This window comes from Macrotis lagotis, chromosome 2 (assembly GCF_037893015.1).
Source record: "Macrotis lagotis isolate mMagLag1 chromosome 2, bilby.v1.9.chrom.fasta, whole genome shotgun sequence".
In the NCBI taxonomy this organism is placed as follows: Eukaryota; Metazoa; Chordata; class Mammalia; order Peramelemorphia; family Peramelidae; genus Macrotis; species Macrotis lagotis.
Genome location: NC_133659.1, coordinates 137,736,319 through 137,759,289, shown reverse-complemented (window position 1 = coordinate 137,759,289; position 22,971 = coordinate 137,736,319). Strand labels below are relative to the sequence as shown.

Here is a 22,971-nt window from a genome sequence, read left to right as displayed (position 1 = left end):
TCATAGAGATAGGAAACTAAGCTCACTGACATTCAATGATTCTTTCATAGTGATACATAGAGATACTCAACATTTTATACACTTACTTCACAGAGCAGGGGTAGGGAACCTTTTTTTCTGTCAAGAGTCATTTGGTTATTCAAACATTTAATTAACCCCTAGAAAGCTTTAGATGTATTGAATTTCAAGTCCTTCCTGCAGTTGCTAGGACAGTGCAAGACAAATGATATTGCGGGGCTTATATATGACCCTCAGGCCAGACATTCCCTTCTCCTGAAATACAGTGTCTTTACTAAGATATTCTTCCTGATCTCTCCAGAAATACTTTGCTCCCTTCAATACTTAAAGAATTCTGTCTCCAGAAAAATTTACCTCAAATTTACCTACAGTACTGACTATACACTCATTCAAATGTCTCAAACAACTTTCTATTTCTAAATTTATCAAGAATGAATACTTCCTCCTTGACTCTCAAGGTCACATCTACAAATCTGACTATTCTATATGAATGAATTTCCCAAAATAAAATTTCTGTTCTAATTAAAGTCATCTTTTCCATTGATCAACTTTATATTCCTGCTTTGGATAATATTCTCTGAAACTAGAATTGTTGAGGTTTTTTTCTTTTTGTCCTTTTTAACCTATCCAGAACTTAGCCAAATTTGAGTGCTTAAGCTCCATCTCCTTTGTAAAGCTTTCCCTGACTACTCCAGGACTAAGCATCCTTTCCCAAAGCATTTTAGATCCTGTAGCATACAACTTTACTGTTTCTTATAGTTTCTAATGCTAATTTTGTCTCTGCAACTACATTATAAGCTCCTTAATGGAATGGATTTGCTTATATTTTCTAACAAATCTCTTAGTAGTCTTAAATTTGAGTCCTTGAAAAATTCTAGTACATATTATTAAAAGGATAGAAGTGTGAAAATTTAGAAAAGGTTGTTGTGAACACCAGTAGTTAAGATGAATTTATATTGGACTGATTCATTTTCTATTTTTGGAAGGGTTGCTAATATCAAGGAAATGTCAAGGACATAATGTACCTGTATATCATATGTTAATTCAAGTGAAAGGATAATTTTTCACAGTAAATTACTTTACTTTTGGTTTTACCACCAACACATTATGTGAATCATAAAAATTTGGGTCTTATTTCAATAATTCCTCAGATATCTATTCTGTACTGAAGTTCCATGACACTAGATTATTCCCCCTCCCCCAATTGAATCATTTATTTGACTTGCCTCTAGCTATTTACTGGCCATTAAAGGGCACATAATAAAAATAGCCTGTTAGGCTTTGCTTGTGATAGTGGTACCTACTCTGAAGGATTAAAAGTTATTCCTCATTTTTAATGCAACTGACAATTTTATTATCATATGAAAATAATTCTTCTTTGGATCATTATCTAGTGACTTATTACTGCTTTTTTGGTATTGTTTTCTTTGACAAAGTTGTTCAGTACATCTTCAGGATCTACACATATTGCAATCAAAGATTTTTAACATTGCTGACCAATAACTAATTTAAATAGCAATAATTAATATATTTAGTTAAATGGCTTTATTTCAATATCATGTTAATTTGATGATCACAGATATGTGGCAAAAAGTAACTTTAGAGGCTACAGAATCAAACTCTCCCATTTCCAGATAAGGAAAATAAGGCACAGATAGGCTGAGTGACTTGCCAAAGGCTACACAATTAGTAAGTTATCTGACATAAGATTTAAAAATAAGATCTTCCTGATTCTAATCTAGTGCTCTATCCACTTTCCATGTTCTTTCATCATTCCCCTGGATCCAGCACACATACTTTTTTTTTTAAAGAAAATAAATTACTGGGGTGGTTAAGTGGTGCAGTAAATAGAGCACTGGCTCTGGAGTCAGGAGTACCTGAGTTCAAATCTGACCTCAGACATTTAATAATTACCTAGCTGTGTGACCTTGGGCAAGTCACTTAACCCCAATGCCTTGCAAAAAAACAAACAAAAAAGAAAACAAATTACATCAAATAACAAGCATTAAAAAAGACTCAACTTCTGGACAACTACCAAATTCCATTTTAATTAAAATAAAAAAGCCAGTCAATATTATAAAAATTTAAATGTTACAATTTACAGTCAAGAAATTTTGCTAATTATATTTTTTAATATCCATCCTTCTATCCTCTTGAAAATACCTTTCCTTTGAAGGTTTGAACATCTTCACATATATCAAAGGCTTTCATGGGAAAATAAGAGGAGACTTATTTTGTGAGACCCTAGAGGGCAGAACTAGAAGCAGCAAATGGACACAAGGAGGCAGATTCTTGCTCAATAAGAAAGGCATTTTTAACAAATCAAATGAAACATAGACTGATCTACTTTTTAAAGTGATAAATTTCTTATCACTAGAAGAGATAAAAGACTAGATTGCTATTATCTTGTCAGGGATGTTGCAGAGGATATTTGTGCCCTGGGAAAAAGGTTGAGTCAAATAACTAATTCTAAGATGTTAGGGTAAATAATCTTTGAACTTTTTGTATATATCAAGTATTGGACAGACTGTTATTTCCAAATAGAAACAAAACCCTGAACCTAGAAGAATTAAAAGTAAAAAAAAATAATTTTACCATAGCATAAGGTATTTAGGTCACATTGAAAATCAATACATTTAAGATTAAAGATCTTTAACAATTTCTAAAACTTAATACTGATGTACATTATTACAATTTTGTTTGAGTGTTTCCTTTCTTAAATACTTAAATGACCATAAAATCCATGAATTTAACATTATACTTGGAAAATATTGTAGAATATTATGTTGTTGACATCAATTTTCTCTTTATTTAATAAACTAATGAAACCTCTTACTGGTCAAAATCAGTACATTTTGATGAGGTTTCCGACAACAGAATAATGAATTCATTATAGATACTGAACTCCTATCATTATTTCTGAAAATGTATTAAGCTGAAAAATATTCCACAGTGATAATGCTACCTACCTCTATACTTTCTCATTTAAGTTAATCACTGGTTTAAGTACACAATTTCTGATTCTTCTTTCCATTGCTCTCAATGCTATTTTTTTCACTAACCATCATCAGAACAAATTTCAGAAATGGTTGGAAAGGCATAATTAATTAATTCAGTCATTTATTAACAACCCCAGCTTTAAAAAAACTAAACGGAAAATAAAATTATCAACAAAACTAAGTTCTTTCAATAATTAGGCTTTTCATGATTATAACTCCCTAATCTCAGAAAAGAAGCTGCTATATCATTGGATACTATCTTCTCTGTTCTTCATTTCTCATAAACTACTACTTCTTTCAATAATTACCAGATAACAGAATATTTGTGTTTTAAGTTATAAAGATGGATCTGAAATTTTAACTTTTGATGATATTTCATTAAAACCAACCTGGCTATTTCTTCTCGGTGAGCAGTCCAGTCTCGAATGTAGTCTTCCTGCTCTTTTATTCGATGCTTGAAAGAGGAGCTAGTGTGTGTGGCTGCGCCAGTGCTCGGCATTCGAGAGGTTTTCAGGGCTGGAGAAGTACGCAGACGGGTATGTTTAGGGGAATTACGGTTTGATCCAAATTCATCTTCTGAGGTGGAAGCATAATCAGTAGGAAAGCGCCTCCATCTTGAATTTACTAAATTTGTTTAATCATTAAAAAAGAATTATTATGTTATCATTTAAAGGAAATTACATTACTTCAAAAACACCATGACAGAAAACACAACACAACTATTCAATAATAATTATTCACATACCTCACAAAAATCATATTTCTATTACCTCTTAAAGATAAAGAAATTACAATGCTGTAAATGAAAAACAATCAACAATAATTAAAAGACAGCTTTTGGAGGGTGGTGAATAGACATTCAGATGAAAAATTCCACTGATAATGAATAAGCAAGCTCTACTGATAAAAAATTAAGTAGTCAGGCTGTATGATTTGATTATAAAATACTTTTTCTCATTTGACTTAAAATATGGATATAAAAATGATGACAAAAGAGATGGGGAGAAGATTTCAACATGCTACAAGGACTTCCAACATGGAGATGATAATAATAGCCCTCTTTTCCCCACATACAAATGTGTGTAATTCTGGCAGTGGAAATTATGCAATTATGGCAGAAAAACATTACCTCCATCACTCAACATCCTGTAATGCTAAGGTTGAAATAAATCTTTTAACAAGGTAAATAATACAACAATAATGGTAAAAAAGATTTTTCATTCAAATATGCTGTTTTGACACAGAAATCATGATGAAAATAGATAATAGCATAAAACCTACAAAGAACAGAACTCAGGCACAGTACGTTTACACAATCACTGACTTTTAAGAGACAAGATACTATGGATGGGTCAGAGTACAAAGAAAGTGGTAGTCATTTTCTTATTTTTAAGGTTAGCTACCCATTTGGAAAACAGGGACTGCTGAAGTACCTGAAAAACCAGAATCCCAATTAATATAAAGACACATTACTCCTCTTAATATGAGAATCAAATTTAGGGGCAGTTTATGAGAAATGAAGAACAGAGAAGACAATTAGTATCCATTGACATAGCAGCTTCTTTTCTCAGATTATGGAGTTATTAAATGAGAAGCCTAAAATAGAGTTTTAAATCTAAATGATCTCTATGATTTTATGGATTTCATAGTAGTAAGGATTAGTAGCATTCATCTACCTGAAGTATATTCTGATTGTCCTACTACAAGTAGAACCCTGTGGTTTGTTTTTTTTTTTGATTTGTTTTTAGTTCTACTATAGCATTAATTTTGGAATTCCTCTAGTCCTTCCTTTTCTCCAAGGTTAACTGTTTTATTTTATCTTTGAGAGGAAGAAGAGTGAGGGGTGAGTTGGAGAAAATATTTGAGGGTGGTATGATATCTTCATATCTACCTTATTTTTATGTAAATTCTCTGAAGAAATGTAAACCTGAATTCAGTGTTATGCCAAAGTCCACTCATTTGGGCTGACTTACTTTCTCTTTTCTCTTAACTAACCAAGTTCTGAGTCTGGTCACTTTTCACATGGACTATAACAGTCCCATAATAGATAACTCAATTGATCCTTCACATTGCTTTCCAAGTAAATTCCATGATATACTGTTCTGATCCCATCACTGTTCAAATAAAAAATCTTTAGAAGTTTTGTACTATCTATCAAATAAAATAGAAATTATTAATCCTGGCATTTAAGGACTACTACTATAATCCAGTCAAACTAGGATTCTCTTTATTTCTATTCTTTTTCATCTTCATGCATGCTATCCTTCCATATGCATAAGGAAGGGTCTCAATTTCATCTCCTTCAGTTGAAGTTCCTTTTTTCCTTAAAGACTTAATTCAAGTACTATCTTTTCAATTAAGACTTCTTCATTTTCTCTAGGTCAGTATTTTCTTAACATGAGGTCTAAAGCTATCTGTGGATAGGTATCAGGGGATCTATGAACTTTGGTGAGGAAAAAATAGTTTTATTTGCATATAATTGGTTTCCTGTGCTATCACTTACATTTTATCAATTTAAAACCTTTTTTGAAGAGTTCATAGGTTTCATGAATAATTGCTGATGTCTTATACTTTTCATACCACTCTCCCTGGAATTTCTCTTTTGCACTTTGTCTATTGTTTATACTTCTTTCCTCTTTAAGAGTAACTTACAGAATGTTATATAACTATTGAGACATTTTATTACTAAAATAGAGTGGTAGTCTGGAGTCAGGAAGACCTTTATTTAAATCCTGCTTTAGCTGCTAGGTATGTGATCCTAGCAAAGTCATTTAGCCTCTATAAGACTAATGAATTTTCTGCTCAATCATGGATGGGTTATATAGTTTGCAAATATATAGGGAGAGTTCTCATATTGGGAATTCAAGAAGTTTCTTTGTTCCTGAGTCTAGACCTGGAATATCATGTAGAGGAAACTGAGACCTATTTGTCCAAAGGTCACACAAATTAATATCAGAGACGAGATCTGAATCCAGTCAAATTTCTTTCCATTGTACCATGCTGTCTTCCTCAGGTCCTTTATGTATTCTTTGCATATAGAAACCTGTTGTCTTTAGATACTAAGAAACTAATCCTTATTCTTAAGAATTGATAGAGGGAATAGAAATCAAAAGAGAAAACCTATTGATAAATGCATATTTCAAAAAAAGGGGAAATCATTATATAGAATATAATAAATTAAGATTGTGAGAAAATGAAAGATTTTTAAAAGTCTACATTAAGAATGATTTACTAAGAAAGGCTTTGAAACAAATGTCATCAGTTTTTAAAACCTGAAATGAGAAAAGAGCAAATAATTAAATACATTTAAAATAACAGGGTAGGGGTGGTTAGGTGGTACAGTAGATAGAGCATCAGCCCCGGATTCAGGAGGACCTGAGTACAAATCCTAACTCAGACACGTAATAATAATTACCTAGCTGTGTGACCTTGGGCTTAACACCATTTGCCTTGCAAAAAAACAATAAACAATAAAATAACAGGGTAATTAAAGAAATTACTAAATAACTAATACTAAATGCCCTATATTTAATATTCTTACTCTCATCTGACATACATATTCAACTGGATATCAAACTATCTGTTCTCTCTATGCATAAAGTATCACCCTGGTTTTGGTTCTTATCACAAATGATCTAACTATTACAACAGTTGTCCATCTTCAACCAACTTTCATACAATTGCCAAAATGATTTTTTAAAGTATATTTAGGGGTGCAGTAGAGTACCAGTCCTGGAAACAGGAAGACCTGAATTCAAATCTGACCTCAGACACTTAATAATTACCTAGCTGTGTGATCTGGGGCAAATTACTTAAACCCCAATGCCTTGCAAAAAAACAAAAACAAAAAAAGTGTATTTGACTATATCATTCAGTGGTTATCATATAAACTTCTTTATTTGGCAATTAAAATTCTTTAGAATATGACCACTCCAACTTTCCAGTCTTATTAGATATTTTCACCCCTTAATACACATTGTGGCTTAGTAGCTACATAAGCCTTCCTACTAGTCCTCCATAAAGGCACTCCATTACCCATCACTATGCCTCTTTCCTCTCCATTCCCTCCTGTCCCTGTTCCTAGAATACATTCACTCTTCTTTTTCATCTTTTGAAATCCCTGTCACTATTTTTTCTAGACTCATATCCTCTAAAGCAGATTATGTTCTTCTGTCCCAAATTACCCAATGTCAATTTTGTATGCATTACCAAAAAGTTATAGTCCATGATGCTTTCCTTAAGAGAACCACAGTCCTTGAGGGGAGGGATTGCTTTACCTTTGGTTTGTATCCTTTGAGCTACCTCAGTGTCTTATACAAGGTAGGTATTTAATAAATACTTGTTGACTGATAGGTGAGATCAATCATCTGTTCCTAAATTTTAGTATAACTTACTTTTAGAAATTTATGACTAGAATATATAACTTTTTTATTTAGAAAAAAGCTTAAATTTGAGCAAAATTCCTCTCATAAAAGAAGTATATAAATGTCACATAAATTTTACAAATAGAATTTGAGGCTAGTATTTGAAAAAATTTCATTCTCTTTTAACATTGTTAACAAATTTGTAAAATGAAGAAAAATGTTGAAAAATGACTCAATTTAATGGAAAAAAAAACTTTTACTGTTGTTCAGTTGTGTCTGAGTCTTTGTGACCTTGTAGGGTTTTCTTGGCAAAGATACTGGAGAGTTGCCATTTCCTTCTACAATGCATTAAGGCAAAGACAAGTCAAGTGACTTGTCCAATGTTAAGTAACTAGGAAGTCTCTGAGGTCAAATTTGAATTCAGGACTTCTTGACTCCAGACCCAACACTTTATCCACTGAACCATTTAGCTGCTTTATAGGTCTAATTTTCACTGAAAATTTGGCAACTATATAGTAGGTATATTGGGGGCATTCTGTTTAGGGGAAAAACATGAAAAGTCACAATATTTTTAATACTCTACCACTGAAAATTACTGCAAAGGCATTCAAAGAAATATTAAGGAGACTGGAGTTTGTAACCCAAGGTTCTGCTTTGGGTCCTCCTTTCTACTCTTACTCTATTCTTTCTCTAGTTAACTTTGTAAGCTCCTAAAGAGATCATTTATCATCTCTATGAAGGCGAATTTCAGATTCCATATTCAACATTGTTCTCTTATCTGAACTAGGACTTTTCATCACCAAATATGATAAAACAATTCACTAAAATCCATTAGGCTTCAATTTAAAGGTATCACATTCCTTAGCAGTTACTCAGGTGACTCACCCTCCCTTTGTACATAGAATTGGTAGTCAAGTCTTATTGATTTTAGTGTCTCTTCCATCTATTCCTTTCACACCACCACTACTCTGTTGCAGATCTCGTCAACTGCAATAGCTTTCAAACTGTTTTCCCTGCTTCATCTCTTTAGCTTGCCTCTAACCTATTCTTCATAAAATTCTAAAATATAAAAGTCTCAGAATACTTCTCTGCTCAAAAAGTTCCAGGAAATTCCTGTTTCTTCTAGGATAAATCCAAACTCTTTGGTTCGGTACTAAATGTCCTTCTCAACCTGGTTCCAAGTATTGTCTCTTTTTTTATTCTGATTACACATCACCCACTACCTTTTACAAGGGGCAGCAAGGTGGCAGTGGAGAGAGCGCAGGGCCTGGAGTCAGGAAGACCCATCTTCCTGAGTTCAAGACTGGCTTCAGACACCTACTAGCTATGTAACCTTGGCTAAGTCACTTCACCCTGTTTGTCAGTTTCTTTATCTGTAAATTGAAGACGTAAATGGGAAATCACTGCAGCATCTTTGCCAAGAAAACTTCAAATGGGGTCAGGAAGAATCAATACGACTGAAAAAACTCAACAGTAACAATGTTCACACAAACTAAATTCTACTAAACTAGTCTTCTTGATTTTAATTACATATATAACATTGTTTTCCCGTCTCCATTCTTTTGCAAAGGCTACAGTCTTTGCTATAACAGATTCTGTCTGTAATATTCTCTTCTCACTTCCATCTCTTAGAATCTTTAGTCCCCTTTAAAATTCAGCTCAAATGCCACCACTTCCCATATAAGTAAGGTCTTTCCTGATTCTCTTCACTTCTTGGGTTTTCACCCCACAAAACAACTTGAATTTATTTTATATATGCTTTTATGTGTCCATGCTATCTCCCCCAATATAATAAGTTCCTTGAAGACAGGCCGTATGTCGTTCTTGCCTTTGCACCCAGGACCTAGCACAATGCTTAGAGCTTAATGTATGTTTGTTAGAGAACAAAATTTTGGAAATAATGATTATATGTAATAAATATAAGATTTCTCCTTATGAAATTTAAGAAAAAGAGTTCATTTCCTCTCCTTAAAATTTGCTGTATTTATTTAAAACAATGAGTTAATAATAACTTTGGATTTTTGATGGACTTCCTTTAAAAACTTACTGCATTTGAATTTCAGTGGCATCATAGGATTTTTAGATGAAATATTTACATTAAAAAGACAAGAAATGCTAGTTTCTAAAAATTTTCTGTTTACTAAAGTACTAGATACCACAGATTTACTGCATAATTTATTCTTGGTAGTTTATCTGTAGTTTATTCTTAGTTTTGGAATATTGAGGGAATGACATTTTTTTCATCATACATACTGTAATATTCAATAGATAAACTTAGAATCAGCCATAGCTAAAGAATATGAGCAAGAAACTGTTATTAACATTATAGACTTATGTATTGTATCAGAAGATATTTTTATTTCTTTTGTAATTAATAATTCTTTGGTCTTAACATGAATTCTTACTTACCAATTGTATAAATGTATAAACATGTATGCTCTATACACTACTGTAGTAATAAAAATCCTTTACAATTGATCTCAGAGTTTTAGTGACAAAATGCATATGCTTCACACAATATATGTGGTTATCTACAATAGCATTTAAACTGAAAAATAATCCAAAAATGTTTTTAAAGTCTCTACACTATACAATATTAGCATAAAACAGTTAACATTTAAATCTTAAAATGTTATTTCTATAATAGCTTATTGTGCTATTGCTAAATCATTACCCTTTTAGGAAAATCAAAACCTACTACTTAATAAATTAATAATTAACAATTTAATTAATAACTTTATTTTATCTCTGTGCTTTTATATATAATACTAGCCATCACTATAAAAGAAATATAGAAATATAGAATCTATGAAAAAGCTATTTGCTAAGTTTAAGTAAAAGAACAAGTTTTAGCAATTTTGTAATGATATTCAATTTATAAAAAAAAGTCAAGCTAGTGAATCACTATTATTTGAAATCCAAGGATCATTGTATGGATTTTTAATAGCAAGTATCTAATAAATACTGACAAAGAAATGAAGACATCTAAGTGGTCAGAATTTTCCTTTTCCTACTCACGCAGATAAAGATCAGTGAAATAATAATAATCCAATTACTGATCTTAAGACTTAAGCAATTCAATAAATATATGCAAGTCTGTAACATCCTTGGGTACTCTGTTTTTCAGATCTACTTTATTAGCTTTTTTGATGTCACACTGATTTGAATAAAACTTTATTGTTCTTTTCTAAAAGCCAAGAAACTTTGCTTTTTCCCTTATTACTTAAGGAAATACAATCATCAAATGTAGACATGTCATAGGTTTTAAAGATTTCATTTCTATCATCTTCAAGAAAGGTAAGAGAACTACTTTAGTATGTACTCTATCACTAGAAAGTTTATAACCAGGTAAATGCCTTCTAAATTATACACAACATCAATAATTTCCTTTTCTCAGAGTCAAAATGTAGCTCTAGGTACAATTCTGTAGACCAATGGACAAGATCTTGGAGTCAAAAGATATAAAAGTAAAAGAAATAACATTAAGTCTATTTGTATTTGATGAATTTGCAAACCTGAAGAATTCATTTAGTATTTTTTGGAAACTGTCTTCTGAAAGGTGTCATATACAGAAAACCAATGATATTACCATTAAATAACATTAGAGGAGTAGAGTATAGACCTGGGGAGTGAAGGCACCTAAGTTTGTCCTCTAGCTCTTGGCTTTAAGGTATATGACCTCTCCAGGTGTCACGTTTTTTCAGCTTTATAATGAAGATTTTGAACTGGATATAATCTAAGTACTTTTCCAAAACAAAACTTCTATGATTTTGTCTAATGTTATGTTTTGATATTAGACTTGAGGATGACTAAAGAATCTGAAAATTGATAAAATTTTGCATTATTCAATAGTGTACAAAGCTGCAGGAAATGAACAATATAATCATCAGAGATAAAGAATAGTAGAATATATAAGATATGACTCTGACATATACCTACTTTTGAAATCATAGCTGATTTCCTAATTAGTTCCTATAAACATTCAAATGCAATACAAATACTGAGATCTTTGAAGAACAGTCTGCCAATTAAAGCGATTTGAAAAAAACGACTTCTCTTTGTGAGATACATAATAGAGCTGTATAGGGTTCTACTAAATGAAAAACTAAAATGGGAAGATTGTAAACAGGGTAGGAAAATAGCAAAATGAAATATACACATTTAATATGTTGCTGAAATATGGTGGTTCTTTCTAAGCCAAAGTGTCAGGAATCAAAGGGGCAAAGCTATTGGATATGTCCCCACAAAATAAGTTAGAATTTAAGTTTTAAAGTCCATAAAGCAGGTTTCAATCAGTGTTTAAGATATGAAGGAAAAAAGAACACTGGGCTGGTTGAAAAACCCCCCAGTAACAATGACTATCACTTCCTGTAGAGGCTGCTGGTATCACTGTCCACTGTTTTTGTTTGTTTTGTTTTGCGCAAGGCAAAGTTGGGGTTAAGTGAGTTAACCAAGGCCACAAAGCTAGGTAATTGTTAAGTGTCTGAGTCATATTTGAATGCAGGTCCTTTTGACTCCGGGGTCGGGTCGGAGCTCTATCCACAGTGCCACCTAGCCGCCCCCTTCACTGACCACTGTTGACACAATTACCTTTCAATAATTACAAAAAGCCCTTGTGTAGAGAAGTAAGAAAAGGAAAAAGGGGGAAAGAAGTAAAGACTAAAAGTAACATTTGGTGGTGTTTTTGGACTGCTAATTAGTTTCATTCCTTCTATATTCAAATTCTTATCCAGTGACAGTTAATCTTTATAGATACATAATTGTAACAATGTAATAATGATTAATCTTTCCCCTTACTTCACCTCCTGAAGTACACAAAATAATTGCAACCACATGCAGAAACCACCCACAAAATAGTCACATTATATCACAGTCCTATCTTGTTTAAAGCTGTTGGCAGTGTCAGCTGTGGATACAAAGAAAAAGACTAAGTAATTTATCTAGGAAAGTATATCAATCACATGGAAGGAAGTCACCACTTTCCTAGTGATGAAGTTACTTGTTTTTTGGGGGGAGAAGCACCTTACAGGATCAAAAAAAAAATGGAGATTATTGTCATTCACAAATCAACTCTGTCTCCAAACTATTCCACCTCACAGTATTGTTTTCTGCATCCCTTCCACACTTTCCAGCTCCCTTTTTATGTTACCTGGAAAATATCTTCTTCAGAAACTAGTCCTGGGATGACAAGGAAGTGCCACTCAAGTACATTGTTTAGACACATATGGATAAACTTTCACCTGTCCCATCCATAAGAATGATAACATTAAAATAAGAATGAAACATAAGAATGATGCTTTATTTTATAATATATGAAAGAAAAAATAGATCTAAACATTTCTGTACATAATTAAAGTCATCCATTTGAATAAAATATACATTATTCAGTTACAGATTTCAAAAGAAATCATATTCATTTTGGATTGATAAGCTATGTGGAAATTCTAAAGTAAAATCATTATTTTTAATACTACAAATCAGTTAACTTATGATTTTGATAAATCATTTATAATTTATTTTGAGGGGGCAAGCCAAGTCCACCTCCCTTACCTTATAACTTTTGAGTAGATTCCCTAAAATAAATTCAAAAGGATTACTGAACTAGCAAATAACTTTTAAAACTAGCTAATAAAAAAGAAGTATCTGTTTTCTGGGCCTCAATTTCTTCTTTTGGATAAGAAGAATGTATTGAATTACAGTTTACTGAACTTAACAAAGCAATATAATGTCAAAATACAAGATAAAAAACTCTGTATGACTTGATCTATTTAGAAAACGGTTTAAAAAGGCAAAGCATATAACTTTCTTAATGGGAAATGAACACATGGAAGAATTAAAAAAAAAGGTATACACTGTAAAAAGATTGGATGAAATTTACCTGAGGGAGAGCTATGTGTTGAAGCCATACTTCTGATTTTGGAGTCCGAGAGTCGAGAAATACTATTAGCTCTAATTCTAGGAGAAAATTTATCAGATGGGTTCAATCTTGCACCACTTCTAACAATGGATTCTTGAGTACGTGAAGAGGCACTACTTCTAGATATAGTTGCTTCAGAGTCACTACGGGCTGATAATGAACCAAGTCTTGTTCTACGAGGTTGAGCCAATAAATCAATTCTTGAAATATTTCGTCTTCCTGTTGGAGGTTTTGATGTAGAACTGGTAGTGGACACCTCAGAAGCAACTGATGCTTTGTCAGCATCAGCAAGTTCACTGTCTGAAGCTTCACCAAGTCGTGCTCTTCGCAAGAGAGAAGTTCTGGTAGGCCGTGGTCTCGGAAGAGTGGTTGATTTACTAGATGAACCAGCTGCAACAGGAGAGGTCTTAGATTTAGTTACTTTGGAGCCATCTAGTTTGGAATGTGCATGTTCATCGGTTGTGGTAAATGGAGCCCTTCCATGAGATTTGTTAGAGTAAGTTTCTTGATCAGATGACATAATATCAGAAATAGCAGAATGAGGTACACTAGACGTTTGATCATCATCTGTCAAATCGACTGAAGGCTGTCTTATTCTTCCACTTGTTTGAACAAGTTTACGACCTTCTGCTCTTGATCCAATATCAGTGGAACGACCTTTTGTTTTCTTTTCAATTTTTTCTCTAGCACTTGAAGATGATGCTTTTACAACATCTTTGGAAGGAGAACTTGTGGAACACCTATCTTTGTAAAGGCTAGTTAAACTCCTTCGTTTTTGGGTTGTTTTCCTTTCTGTGTCTCCAGTAACCAAACTGATTGTACTAGCTGTATCCACGTCTGATTCAGGTGAAATAGAATTATCTCGATTATAACTTGGAGTATCTGGACCTTCATCAGTTTTGTTCTCATCTCGTAACTTAGCTTCAAGAAAAGCCATTACTGCTTCAGTATCTTTTAAAATGAGAGTTGTGTCCATACTAGAATCAGTATCTACAGAATCACTTCTCTCTCTTAGTCTGCTGCTTACAGATGTTAGTGCAAAAGAAGGGGGAGTGGATGCAGTTTGTTTATTGATGTGAGGAATTAGTTCTATTGGTATATTTGTGCTTGGTTTTTCAATAGTAAAGCTTCCCTGTCTCACTAAGGACTTTGCAGATTCCTTCTTATCTCCGCCTGGTCCTTTGCAAGATTGACTTTTTAGAATTTCTTCAGTCTTTCTTCTCTTCCCTTCACTTTGTACCACTCTTTCCTCTTTATTTGTTGATTGGCCCAGGGTTTTTTCTAATGCATGTGGCCCCCTAAGAAGTTCCTCCTTACCCTTCTCTCCTTGACCTGGAGCATGCTTTGAAGAAGCTAATTTAGTGGGTGTCCACTGTGTCTGGTCCTTTTGCTCCTGTTCTTGAATTTTGGCCAATGCTTGCTTTACCAAGGAGGCTTCTCTGTCAGTCTCACTTTTCTCTTTCCCAGAAGCACAAGTATTCAAATGAAATAGGGATTTGGTGTCTCCAACACTTTTCAGAGTCTGACCATTCAAATTCCTGTTCATTTTCCCTAGTACTCTATCAGCATCGTGCCGCTCTTTTGGAGATGCTTGTGTTTGGGCTTCCTTCTCTTGAAGTTCTGTGTCTTGCTTCTCACCTATCTCTGACCGTAAAGGCAGGATCTTTGCTCGGCTACTTTCAAGAGACTTGTCTTCAGTTGGAAGCTGAGGAAGGGTTCTTCTTTTTCTCTCCCCCTGGCTAGTCAAGGAAGTGGTTGATCCAGTGCTTCTCACAGAAATTCCAGACTCACTGATGTCTGTATCTATAAATTAAAAATAAAACTACAAACTTAAGGATAGAAGAATATGCCACAGCAAGAAATCATTATACATAAGATAAAGTAGTAAATTACTGGCAAATATAACATGAAAAAGGTTTTTAAAGCACATAAGGAGAGGCAACTTTCTGCTATAGAAATAATATAGGGTAGGGGCGGCTAGGTGGCATAGTGGATAAAGCACCGGCCTTGGAGTCAGGAGTACCTGGGTTCAAATCTGGTCTCAGACACTTAATAATTACCTAGCTGTGTGGCGCTGGGAAAGCCACTTAACCCCATTTGCCTTGCAAAAAAACTAAAAAAAAATAATATAGGGGGAGCAGCTGGGTGGCACAGTAGATAGAGTAAGGAGGACCTGAGTTCAAATCTGACCTCAGACACTTAATAATTGCTGTGTAACCTTGGGCAAGTCACTTAATCCCATTGCAAGAAAGAAAGAAAGAAAGAAAGAAAGAAAGAAAGAAAGAAAGAAAGAAAGAAAGAAAGAAAGAAAGAAAGAAAGAAAGAAAGAAAGAAAGAAAGAAAGAAAGAAAGAAAGAAAGAAAGAAAGAAAGAATGAATGAATGAATGTAGGGGATCAAAACTTTGGATCTAGTACTCTTAGAACTGCCCTTTTTCTAGGTTACATGATCTTGGATGAATAATATTCTCAACAAAAACATGCAAGTTTTGAGATGCATAAACAGTTTTAATATAGGAAATAAAGTAAAATCCTGATAGGACAGAAATGCATGTATATTAATTTGCTCTTATGTGTGAACAAAAAACACTTTTTTTGCTCTACTCTACTGAAAAGGTTTCAGAAGTTTCACTTCCAGTTTATCATAGGGTAGCATGGGGAAAAGTGATATTTTGCAAAATTTTCTGCTGTACAAAGTGCATCTCGAGTCTATAAGAAGAGAACATCATTGGGGATGGGCATGTTATTAAGGGGGAGGGATTCAACTAGATCAAAGAATTTTTTTCTCTGGAATTGTAAGATTTCAGTATTTAAATAGCATAGAGTAACATTTCTACTATTTAAAGAAAAAATTTTCTGTAGTCCACAGTGGTCTCTCCCTCTTAACTAAGGTTTTTATTGTCTATACTATTTGTTCTGCCTGTCTCTTTATATGATACTTAATCAAAGAGTATCATATATTATTATTGCACAGAATTATGTGACACAATCAACAGAAAACCAGCCTTTAAACTGTACAAAAACATGTGACCCAGATTTAAAATCAACTCTGAGACTATGAAGAGAAAGAGAAAGGAAATGGAGAAGGGAAGGAACACTGGACAGAGGATCCTGTTTGAAATCCTACCTCTGCCATTCAATCCTTTTATAATCATCTTCATCTCTTCATTAGATATAAAATGAACTAGATAGCCTCTGAGATATCCTTCAGTTTTAAATCAATAATCTGAGGTCTTACATTTTTAGACATCCATGTCATTTATCCTTTATGAGAATCTAAGTAGTCTGTAAGTAGGGGTATGCTTTGTTTTTGTATCCTATACTAGACAAATATCTACTAGTACTCTGAAGGTAGTGCAGGCCCTTGTTGGCTGTATGGCTCTGGGCAAGTCACTTGACCTTTGTCAGCTTCAGTTTCCTCATCTGTAAAATTGGGATCATAATAGCATCTAAGGTTGTTGTGATACTATTTGTAAAATACTTTGAAAACTTTAAAGCTATTCTGTAGGCATTCAAATATTTGTTCAATGAATAAGTTTGATTATTTCAGGGAAATATCAGCTTAATAATTCTCTTAGCATAGACTGCAGGAAATGATTATAATTATCTACTGTTTAATAAACCCAGAATCCAGCTTCTGGGATAAGAACTCACTCTTCGATAAAAACTGCTGGGAAAACTGGAAGACAGTTGGCAGAAAATAGGATTAGACCAACATCTCACACCCTAAACAAAGATAAGGTCAAAATGGATGCAGAATTTAGACATAAAAGGCAATAATATAAGAAAATTAGAACAAAGAATAGTTTATGGGTCAGATCTATGGAAAGGGAAGCAATTTATGACCAAAGAAGAGATAGAGAACATTATAAAAAAAAACAAACAGGTAATTTTAATTACATTAAATTAAAAAGTTTCTGCACAAACAAAACCACTGTAACCAAAATCAAAAGGAATGTAGTAAATTGGGAAACAATTTTTACAATTAGTGCTTCTGACAAAAAGACTCATTTATAAAATATATACATACTGAACTGAGTCAAATTTATAAAAAAAAACAAGTCATTACCCAATTAACACATGGTCAAAGGATACACAAAGGCAATTCTCAGATGAAGAAATCAAAGCTATCTATAATAAGAAAAATTTCTCTAAATCAATATGGATTGGAGAAAAACAAATTAAAGCATCTGTGAAGTACCACATCTCTCAGATTGGCCAATATGATCAGAAAGGATTATAATCAATGTTGGAGGGGGTGTGGGAAATCTAGGACACTAAAGTATTGTTGGTGGAGTTGTGAATTGATCCAACTTTTCTAGAGAACAATTTTGAATTATGCCCAAAGGGCAATAAAAATGTGTATACCTGTTGATCCAGTAATACCAGCTACTAGGTTTGTTATCCTTTAAGAGAGATCATGAAAAAGAGTAAAAAAAAAACTCACATGTACAAAAATATTCATAGCACCTCTGTTTGTAGTGGCAAAGAATTAGAAATTGAGGGGATGCCCATCAATTGGGGAATGGTTGAACAAATTGTGGTATATGTATGTGATAGAATACTATTGTTCTATAAGAAATCATGAGGAGGAAGCAGCTAGGTAGTGCCGTACATGGGAGCACTGGCCCTGGAGTCAGGAGGACCTGAGTTCAAATCCGACCTCAGACACTTAATAATCGCCTAGTTATGTGACCTTAGGCAAGTCACTTAGCCCCATTGCCTTAAAAATAAAAAAAATGTTTAAAAAGCTAGGAGAAATCATGAGGGAATGGGATTTCAGAGAAAACTGGAAAAACTTGCATGAATTGATGCTGAGTGAGATGAGCAGAACCAGAACATTGTACAAACTAACAACAACATGGAGTGATGATCAATCATGATGGACTTATACATTTCATCAGTGCAATAATCAGGGACAATTTTAGGGAAAACTGTGATGGAGAATAACATCTTTATCCAGAGAAAGAGCTGTGGAGTTTAAAGAAAGACCCAAGCTTATTATTTTTAAAAGTTATTTTATGTACTATGTATTTTGCTATCTCTAATGTTCAATTTTGATCTATGCTTATCATGGAGGCAAATGTAAAGCCTATATCAGATGGCCTTCTGTTGGGGAAGGGGAGAGGAAAAGGAGACAGAGAAAAAAACTGTAAAATTCAATACCTTATCATTATATGTAATTGAAAAATAAGTAAAATATTTACATAATAATAAAAATAATTCTCTTACCATGATACAAACAGAATGCTAGAAGATCATTTAAAATCATCTTTCAAAAAAATGGTGAAATTTTATTTTTCTTAGTTAATATCTAATAATTTTACAATTAATTTTTGGGTCAACCAACTCAACTACTCTGCTATTCACTTCTTGGACTGTAAAAATAGAGAACATACAATGTTTCTCAAATCTTCAAATTATTTTGACTTCCCTACAGAAATATGGAAATGTTATTATCAATTTTATAATAGGTTAATTATTCAATTTTTTTAATATCTTTTCTTTCATCTCATTCATGTACCTGATGGTCAATTGCTGGATAATTTTTACTAGACTTAAAAAGCCTTTTCTTTTATTAAAGATGTTATAAATCACAATTTAAAATAAACCTCTGAAAAGAAATTCTTTTGAATGGCATGAAATTAAGCCAGCAAAAAGCTTTAAGGATCTAGAGATTATTTAAAATAACCTGCAGGATCCACAGGTAAGGAAGATGAGGTTCTGAGAGATTAAATGATTTGCTTAAGATCACTAATCTAATCAGTACTACACTTGAGAACAGAATTCAAAGTTTTGACTATCAGATTTAATGCCCTTTGCTCTAAAACACAAAGCCTTATTTTTCATTTTTTTTCCTGAGAACAGAATAAGAGGAAATGAACTAGGACTCAGGTGATGTATATGTGACAACTTGAGAATACAAGTTATTAAATAGCTTTAAGTCCATGACAGTGATAGTTCCAAAAATTTTACACAGGCTAATGTATAAATGTGTAAATTTTTTAATTAAATCATTATTGTATGATGGGGAAAGTAGTGTATTAAAATTCCACCTTTTTATTTTTTATTATTTTTTTTAGGTTTTTGCAAGGCAAATGGGGTTAAGTGGCTTGCCCAAGGCCACACAGCTAGGTAATTATTAGGTGTCTGAGACCGGATTTGAATCCAGGTCCCCCTGACTCCAAGGCTGGTGCTTTATCCACTACGCCAAAATCCCACCTTTTTAAACCATGGGAAAGTCCCAGGTTCCTCAGTTCTCAAATGAGGTTTTTGGGTTAGATAAGCTCCAAGGTTGCTTATAACTCTTGATCTAGGATCCCATATAAATTTATAGACATGAGAAAAATCACAAAATGTTAGATTATAAAAAATACTCATAGAAATGGATTTCTTCCTTTCTCCTAGAATACTTGAGAATAATGCCCCTGTTTTTTAAGTTTTTGCAAGGCAATGGGGTTAGGTGGCTTGCCCAAGGCCACACAGCTAGGTAATTTTTAAGTGTCTGAGGCCGGATTTGAACTCAGGTACTCCTGACTCCAGGGCCAGTGCTTTATCCACTGTACCACCTAGCCACCCCAATACTTGACAATTAAATGATAGTTAAGAACTGAATTTATTCACAGCTTTGTATTAAGTTTACATTCCTTGCCAATTGATTAAGTGGCAATTTTTCTCAGTGATCCAAGAAAATTCTATTTCATCATTCAGAGATAGAATAATGATTTTTATAGTATTTTCCCTAATATTCAAAATGAATTTACAAATTGGGTGTGAGTATAACAGAAATGCATTAACACAAATTTAACTGTGATAAATAATCTAGTTTTAACATAAAAACATTTAAAATGTTTTAAAAATACCATTTTCTATAGGTGCAGGTGCAGATAACTCTATTGTCCTGTCTTCTTGATCATGTCTTGTATGATTTGCAGCTAAACTAGCCCACTGTGAAACCCATCTCTTGTTTCCAGATGAAGCTTTGCCTTCCTATAAAAGGAAAATAAGCATGATTCTTATTAAATCAATGTGTTTTTTATCTGAAATTCAATTGTATTTACATTATACAAACTTACATTTTTGTAATTATATTCTATATTCCCATAACAGTAATCAACTGAAACTAACAATTATTTCAGTAATTATTTTTAAGCCCCTCCCCCAAACACCCCTTTGACTTCAGTATTTCCAAGATCTGTGGTTTCATTGGTGAGGGTAGTCCCCTCCACCAATGCAGACTGTAACCCTTTCACAAATTTTATGTTGCTGCATCCATGGGGAAAAAGGTCATTACTTGATAATCAGGAATATGATTCTTTTTTTTTTTAGGTTTTTCAAGGCAAATGGGGTTAAGTGGCTTGCCCAAGGCCACACAGCTACATAATTATTAAGTGTCTGAGACCGTATTTGAACCCAGGTATTCCTGACTCTAAGGCTGGTGCTTTATCCACTATGCCACCTAGCTGCCCCAGGAATATGATTCTTTAAAATAAATGGCCCTGTACTTAAAATCTTCTGAGCTTGACAGACCATGGTAGAGCTTATGTTCTGTTGGCACAGTCTTCTAAGCCAAAGGTCACTCACCTTTACAACAGAATAAGACCCTGGAGTAAGACTCAGTAAGTGCTTAAAAAAAAAAAAAGCAGAACAGAATATGATTTAACAATGCTACCTGAGTGAGAAGTCTGGGTCTTTTGAAATGTAATTTGTTATTTAAAACTCATATTATTCTTGAAGTATGAAAATTTACTTTTAAGTGTAAAACTTTCTGGTGAATTAGGTAAACTCACTGGCACATTGTCTATTTGATGGTTCCTGAGCTGCAACGAATTGAAACCAGTCTTGTTACTCAGCCATGATCAATGCAAATCAGCTCTTAGGCCTTTCTTCATTTCCTTTTCTCTCTCTCTCTCTCTGTTTTTGCAAAGTATTGGGAATAAGTGACTTGCTCAAGGTCACACAGCTAGGTAATTATCAAGTGTCTGAGACCAAATTTGAACTCAGGTCCTTCTGATTCCAAAACCAGTTCTCTATCACCTGCATCACCTTGTTGCCCCTTAATTCCCTCTCTTGCCAAATGACCTTGTATTTATGTTGCACATACTTATAAATGTTCCTGTTGTCAGTGAAAAATAAGCTCCTTAAAAGTAAGGACTGTTTTATTTTTGTCTTTTTGAGCCCTGCTACCTATCACAGTGTGTGTGGTATACTGCTGGCACCAAATAATGCTTATAGACTGATTGATTGACTGATTGATAGGAGGAATTCTGTAAGTTCCAGACCAGCTAGTTTCAGGATCCCACTGGATGTTTGTATTTTGCACATCAAAGGTATTTAATAAATGATTCCTGAGTTGAATAGAAGAACAGTATTTAGGAAAATTAGAACTCCTATTTCTGTCTTAGAACTTATGGTTTAGGAACAAAACTTTAATTTCTCCAAGAAACTTTCCCTAATCAAGTTATATGGAAAACTCTTGGAAGATATTTCAAGGGTACAAGTGGCAGTGAGCAGGAAGCTGCATTTGGCCTATGATAAGCCCTTCTTTCATCTGACTCTTAGGAAAATGTGCTACTGGAACACCTTGTTGATCAATATGAACTGAAATAAGTGGAATTTAGCCCATAACATGTCTTATCATTCTAGAGGTCATTGGTCAGAGGTCATTCTGTGTTTAATGGTAGAAGAGTAAGGTGAGGGAAGATTATTCTTAATTTGAATGAAAAACATTATGAACTTAATTTGAGAGCCATGCAGTTAATGCTGAAGATATGAATTAGGGTATTGTTTAACACCATAAAGACCTTATTTTGAAAAAAATGACAAGTTACTTTGTCTGTTTTAACCTATTTTCTTTTTTTTTAGGTCATTTTGCAAGGCAGTAGGGTTAAGTGGCTTGCCCAAGGTCACACAGCTAAGTAATTATTAAGTGTCTGAGGCCGGATTTGAACTCAGGTACTCCTAACTCCAGGGCTGGTGCTCTATCCACTGCGCCACCTAGCCACCCCTTATACCTATTTTCTTAAATGGGTTTATGCAAAAGAAAAGTCTGATGAAAGGTATAATTATAAACAGAAGGAATAAATGAGACTAAAGTAATGAAAATCATTTTGAATTGAAAACCAAACAATGAAAAGTTTGTCTTATTTTTAAAAATATAAACCAAGATTTCTATAAAAATCACAAATTCTAGAGAAACAATTTTAAACTCTATTTGTTTTTTAATAAGATCTTATAGCCTTGAAAGCAGATATATCACATTGCTTCATGATTACACTGAAAATAAAGATATGGTCACTGACTATTTTATCTATAGAAAGTGAAATATCTCCCTAGCATCCTTCAATGTGGGCAAACATTCACTGAACAATACTTAGATTCACTGACTTGTTCTATATCATGTAACTGAACAAAAAACTTTGTTATTGCTAAAACAACAGCATTGTAAGATTTTTTTTTATAGGCATCTTAGTACACAATCTTGAATACTGAAGCCAGTTAGTTCTATGGAACAATCATAAGCATGCAGCTCTCAATCATGTTTTTCTATATGACTCACTCTGTTTCACATTCACCTGAAACAAATAACCAATTCATTTTCTCTCAAATAAGTAGCTATAAAAAAAACAAACTTGGACAAACATACATGCAACCCACCCAAAACCAAACAAGTTA

The 22,971-nt window shown here is 33.4% G+C and overlaps 1 protein-coding gene across 8 annotated transcripts in view; it reads right to left on the bottom strand.

Moving 5' to 3' along the window:
* Positions 1-22,971, bottom strand: part of CEP170 (centrosomal protein 170) — a 181,978-nt gene that overhangs the window by 25,071 nt on the left and 133,936 nt on the right. For 7 of the 8 annotated variants that reach the window (XM_074222880.1, XM_074222884.1, XM_074222879.1 and 4 more), the window contains 3 exons: positions 20,160-20,286; positions 13,260-15,101; positions 3,407-3,641 (listed from right to left, as the gene is read on the bottom strand). In XM_074222880.1, coding sequence (XP_074078981.1) covers positions 3,407-3,641; positions 13,260-15,101; positions 20,160-20,286 — 2,204 coding nt within the window. The remainder of the gene's footprint in view (positions 1-3,406; positions 3,642-13,259; positions 15,102-20,159; positions 20,287-22,971) is intronic. The other variant, XM_074222885.1, reaches the window with a different exon arrangement.